At 43.7% G+C, this 6,000-nt stretch overlaps 1 protein-coding gene across 2 annotated transcripts in view; it reads right to left on the bottom strand.

The window, feature by feature from the left end:
- LOC106605723 (multiple epidermal growth factor-like domains protein 8) overlaps nucleotides 1-4,870 on the bottom strand; it is a 31,746-nt gene extending 26,876 nt beyond the window's left edge. For both annotated transcript variants that reach the window (XM_045718705.2, XM_045718703.2), the window contains exons 1-5: nucleotides 4,518-4,870; nucleotides 3,136-3,387; nucleotides 2,791-2,954; nucleotides 853-1,062; nucleotides 334-514 (exon numbers count right to left, since the gene is read on the bottom strand). In XM_045718705.2, the coding sequence (XP_045574661.1) occupies nucleotides 334-514; nucleotides 853-1,062; nucleotides 2,791-2,954; nucleotides 3,136-3,310 (730 nt within the window). In that variant the 5' untranslated portion in view covers nucleotides 3,311-3,387; nucleotides 4,518-4,870. The remainder of the gene's footprint in view (nucleotides 1-333; nucleotides 515-852; nucleotides 1,063-2,790; nucleotides 2,955-3,135; nucleotides 3,388-4,517) is intronic.
- Nucleotides 4,871-6,000: the final 1,130 nt, after the last annotated feature.

Consider the following 6,000-nt stretch of genomic DNA (forward strand, 5'->3'; position numbering starts at 1 on the left):
AAGGTCAAGGTCTTCTGTGAAGCCGTGTGCTCGCCTCATCTAAACTGGGTTAATGTTAACCAAGCCCACCAATCCTCCTGACTGGGTCAATACCGGGTCCAGTTAGACAATGAATCAGCACATAAAGTGAAAACAAATCAATCCTAACACCCATACTTGCAACACCCTCCTAACTAACAACCCTAACATCCTACCCAACAACACCTGAATTAGAATAGTATACAGTATTGGTATACCTTGGCATGTAAAACATTTTTTTTTTAATGTACAATGGGATCCAACACTATATAAAAAATAAATAAACAAACAGTTGTTCAGTGTTCCATCTCTCACCTCCAAACAGGTACATGGCTCCAGTGGAGGACAGGTAGACCCCAGCAGAGCCTGTCCGGGGGGGCGTGTAGGGGTCACCCCCACTCACTTGCCACCACTGCCCCACCCCACTGTCATCACGGAGACCCAGCTGACAGCTCTGGCCCAGGAAGTCTGAGCTGCATAGACAACGCTCTCCTCTCTAAGAGAAAGAAGGAGAGAGAGAGAAAGTTTGAGAGAAATCAGCAATCAACAATATCTAAAGGAAAGGAGGGTCATTCAACCCCTATTTATGTTGCTGCTGTGCTGGTTTCCCCTTCTGTGTTTGAACACAAATGTATACGCTGCTTAATAATGAACTCCTTTGGTAGCCTTGTACATAGGTTCCCTCAGCTAGCTGTCTTCAGCATCTCAGTTGGCTGTCCACTTTCCATCCTCACCTAACTCATCCCAACATTTGTTTTATTGCACTGTAATAAACCAACATTTCTAAAGACTGCACAGTTTCCAATGTGGATAATAAAGTCTCCCTCTTCTTACCTTGTCACAGGTGCCGTGCAGGATGCAGGCCTGGGGACATAGAGGGGTGCTGCAGTCGGCTCCTCCCCAGCCCAGGTGGCACTGGCACAGGGACGAGGCCATGTCACAGCGCCCGTGACATCCGCAGGCCCCAGGGCACACAGAGAATGAGTAGGTGGCATTAAAGCCCAGGAGGTTGTAGTTGGCATCGCTGAAGAGGTGGAGCAGCATCTGGAGAGGAGAGAAGACAGAAAGGACGTGAAGGGGGCAATGAACAACTTCACTAGATTTTTTCCATGATATTGTAATCCATCCAGCCCGTCAAGTCAGAAACATCCAGCTGTCACTCTGAATTGTGTGCTGAAGTCAAATTGAGGCCATGGAAACCCGTCAATAAATCCATCCATTTAATGCTGGTATGAAAGGTTTATCCACCCAAATCCCCAGCAGTCTGAGGTTGATATCCGACATCTCAGAACATGTCTAGTTCCGCCTTCCATAGATCATTTTTAGTTTATTTATTTATTTCACCTTTATTTAACCAGGTAGGCAAGTTGAGAACAAGTTCTAATTTACAATTGCGACCTGGCCAAGATAAAGCAAAGCAGTTTGACACATACAACAGGGTTACACATGGAGTAAAACAAACATACAGTCAATAATATAGTAGAAAAATAAGTCTATACACAAAGTGAGCAAATTAGTTGAGATAAGGGAGGTAAAGGCAAAAAAGGCCATAGTGGCGAAGTAAATACAATATAGCAAGTAAAACCCGGAAATAGTAGATTTGCAGTGGAAGAAAGTGCAAAGTAGAAATAGAAATAACGGGGTGCAAAGGAGCAAAATAAATAAATAAATACAGTAGGGGAAGAGGTAGTTGTTTGGGCTAAATTATAGATGGGCTATGTATAGGTGCAGTAATCTGTGAGCTGCTCTAACAGCTGGTGCTTAAAGCTAGTGCGGGAGATAAGTGTTTCCAATTTTAGAGATTTTTGTAGTTCGTTCCAGTCATTGGCAGCAGAGAACTGGAAGGAGAGGCGGCCGAAGGAGGAATTGGCTTTGGGGGTGACCAGAGAGATATACCTGCTGGAGCGCGTGCTACAGGTGGGTGCTGCTATGGTGACCAGCGAGCTGAGATAAGGGGGAACTTTACCAAGCAGAGTCTTGTAGATGACCTGGAGCCAGTGGGTTTGGCGACGAGTATGACGCGAGGGCCAGCCAACGAGAGCGTACAGGTCGCAGTGGTGGGTAGTATATGGGGCTTTGGTGACAAAACAGATGGCACATCCAATTTATTGAGTAGGGTATTGGAGGCTATTTTGTAAATGACAACTCCGAAGTCGAGGATCGGTAGGATGGTCAGTTTTACGAGGGTATGTTTTGCAGCATGAGTGAAAGTTGCTTTGTTGTGAAATAGGAAGCCAATTCTAGATTTAACTTTTGATTGGAGATGTTTGATGTGAGTCTGGAAGGAGAGTTTACAGTCTAACCAGACACCTAGGTATTTGTAGTTGTCCACATATTCTAAGTCAGAACCGTCCAGAGTAGTGATGCTCTGCAGGCGGGCAGGTGCAGGCAGTGATCGGTTGAAGAGCATGCATTTAGTTTTACTTGTATTTAAGAGCAGTTGGAGGCCACGGAAGGAGAGTTGTATGGCATTGAAGCTCGTCTGGAGGGTAGTTAACACAGTGTCCAAAGAAGGGCCAGAAGTATACAGAATGGTGTCGTCTGCGTAGAGGTGGATCAGAGACTCACCTGTAGCAAGAGCGACATCATTGATGTATACAGAGAAAAGAGTTGGCCCAAGAATTGAACCCTGTGGCACCCCCATAGAGACTGCCAGAGGCCCGGACAACAGGCCCTCCGATTTGACACACTGAACTCTATCAGAGAAGTAGTTGGTGAACCTGGCGAGGCAATCATTTGAGAAACCAAGGCTATTGAGTCTGATGCGGTTACCTTGCCAGACTTGGCTTCTATGGGCTGCGGCAGGGTGGTGCCACTCAGACTGGCCAGTAGGGGGCTCTGGTAGGAGTCTCCATCGTAGACGAACAGGTAATCGTAGGTGCATTCTGTCTCCATGAAGGTGAAGTTCAGGACGATACGGTAATTGCTGCTGGGGGCTTGGAGAGAATACAGGAAAGAAACATCAGTCGGATATAATTTAGAGTTTACTTAATTTGCCCTAGACAGGATTTTCTTTGGCATATCTTGAGATCTATGTATTCACATCAAACTGACAATCAACTAATCAATCAACACACACTCATCACGGTACTGTTTTCCCACCACTGTCTCACTCACCTTTGATGAGCCACTCGCAGTTCCCGTTTACAGAGTAGTTCCCTGGCCCGTCAGTGACGTACCCTGGGGGGCCCCTGAGCACCTGTCGGTGGCCCTTACAGTCTCCTGCCCAACACCCAGGGGCCACAGCCACCAGCAGCAACCCCAGCAGGGGGACATGGAGGAAGGAGGCCATCCTCTCCCCCACCTGGAATAGGTGGAGGAGGTGAAGAAGATGGGGTTGTCCGATTACCTCGCTCACAAGCCGGGAACCTAGAAACGGTTCAAACAAGCAATGCAACTTCAGTGAGATGGATTACATATGCAAAAAATATTTTACAAAGAGGTTACATTTCAACATAGGATGAAAGATGCTCTAGTTTTGCCTATATGTCACATCAGTGTTGCTTTCTGGTTACAGCCCCAAATTTACAGAGTCAAAAATCTGAAACTCTGCAAGATAGCCTTTTGGCAATAACTTGCAATCAAACATCAGCCAAATACATATTGCAGTCACATACAGAAGTAACCAAACAGGCAACAACAACAAAAAATTGTGCTGGCAGGTAGACAAGAGATTCTTTAATTTATGTCCATGGCACGGGGACAACTTAAGGAATGTGCTTTTCATATGAGACTAACTTTAGTGTTATTACTGTTCCAATTATTTATGTCTCTAGGAAAGGTATATTAATGATTGACATTTTGTAAAGTGGCAACGTGTACCCCGCACATTGTAGAATATTCGGCTTCTGTCAATATGACAAAATCTCATTCATTTGAATTACAGACATATACAAATAGTTACTTACACTTGTCAACACATTAAGAAGTTTTCTAGATAGAGATTTCATAGCTAATCATCATCGCAGTTATTATGTCTATGGGTGCTGCTCTGTTTCTAGCTTAGTAATTAGCAAAAATCTCAATTGAATCACGTTTAGCAAATCATTTTAAAGAAAATTAAACGCATATATAGTTAACGTTAAATGCCATGAAACGGTGAGCGAGCAGCTAGCCACTATCAAACAATGCTTACTATCCGCAGACAAACGATAACTAGCTAGTTAACGTTAACTGTTATTGCTATGGCTAGCTAACGTAATGTCATTAGTTGGCTAACATTAACATAATAGCTAAATACAAACTTTGCACGTTGCTAGTTAGTTATAACCAGCTAGCAAGCGAGTATTGAACGTTAGCTAGCGTAGCGGATTTGCTTTTATCCTGAAAGCGATACCAGTCACCACACTAGCAAAGGACCGTTAGCTTAGCCTTCCCATTGATTTGTCTAACTAACCAGATCCCGTGTCTCCGTTCCCATGATATTTTACATTGTCAGTGAGTTATGAGCGACACAATGCAAAACTGAATGTGAGATAGCTAACGTTAGCTAGCAGTACCAAAGAGGGTCGTCGGACTCCAGTACTCGATGTCCAGAATCACAGGACACAGACGACCCTCCGCAGGGGCTCGCGCTTACTGGATGGCTGCTAGCCAGTTAGCGACCAAGCTAACTTTACTCCAGATGCAAAAGCGCAGTCGTTGGCCATTTAGTCAATGATGGTTAGCTAAATCATAATAATAATAATTAAATACATCTGTCGCAGCTTCAGAGACATCTTCATTATTTTTGCCATAAATTATGCTCTTACGCATAAGCACACGAGCCAGCGTGAACTGTTACTTGCTTATTGCCTGACTTCATGTAATGTTTGTTGTTTTTGTATATGACAGCCTCACACACAAAAGGCTCCTCCTCTTCTTCTTCTTTAAAGTTTTATGGCCTACTACACCTATTCTGCCACCTACTGTACGGGGTATTGAAACAAAAACAAACAATATTCCATTGTATGCACTGCTTCTTCTTCTTTTTTAAGGTTTTATGGCAGACTACACATATTGGTGTATTACCGCCATCAAAACGTTTGTTTGTCTTCTATTTAATATTGTTTAAAGTGATGAATTCCAAGCCTTATGAATCTTCTTTACACTCTCTTTGGATAATTCATTCCAATCATTTTAAAGTTAACAGCAGGTATTTTGCATGTAAGTTTAAGTATTTTGATATCTTCGCAAATCTACAAAACAGCCGTTTTACATCCTGGCATCCTTTCCATTTCCTGGTCAATGCTCTCTATCTCCTCCAGGGATACAGCAATCCATTTCCTCACATTGAGGAGGTAAAAGTTTCGGACTATCTCGTCGTCTGAAACAAAACATATTCCATTGCGGGAAAGGGGGGGGGGGGGGGGGGAACCGACAACATACAAAATACAAAGAAAAAAAATAATAAAATCACTCCTTCAGTCACAGATTTCCTCTCTGTATGCACTGTGCTGTTGAAAGCCAATGCAATAAACACTACAAAGTCCACCATCTTAACATGCAACATGTCAGGATCCCTCTGTTGACAAGGAATATTATCTGGTGTCTCTACTCCTACTACCATTACTTCTTCAACTTCACTCCTTTCTTCCGCTCTTCTCACCGACTCCGGATAGGAGACATGCTGGACAGCCCTTATTCTTGCCACCTCCGTCTCCTTCACCCTAACAGGACACTTCGGAAATTCAGTTGTATGTTCACCAACACAATTGCAGCATTTAGGCTCAGGCTCAGCTGGCATATGATACCCATCATATCTACATACACTTGACACATGACTAAATCATTTGCATTTATTACACTGCATGGGTTTGGGCATGAAGGCTCTCACAGGGAATCTCATAAAACCCAAATACACGTGAGAAGGGAGAGACTTCATCAGAAAACAGTAGAACGGATGGAGTAGAACGCATCCACCATGCAAGTCAAAAAGTGTGCACCAACCACTTCATCCAATTCTTCCCATATACTCTTGGCTTTTACTTTGAGCGTCACCCC

Source organism: Salmo salar, chromosome 05 (assembly GCF_965601325.2).
Source record: "Salmo salar chromosome 05, fSalSal1, whole genome shotgun sequence".
Lineage (NCBI taxonomy): Eukaryota > Metazoa > Chordata > Actinopteri > Salmoniformes > Salmonidae > Salmo > Salmo salar.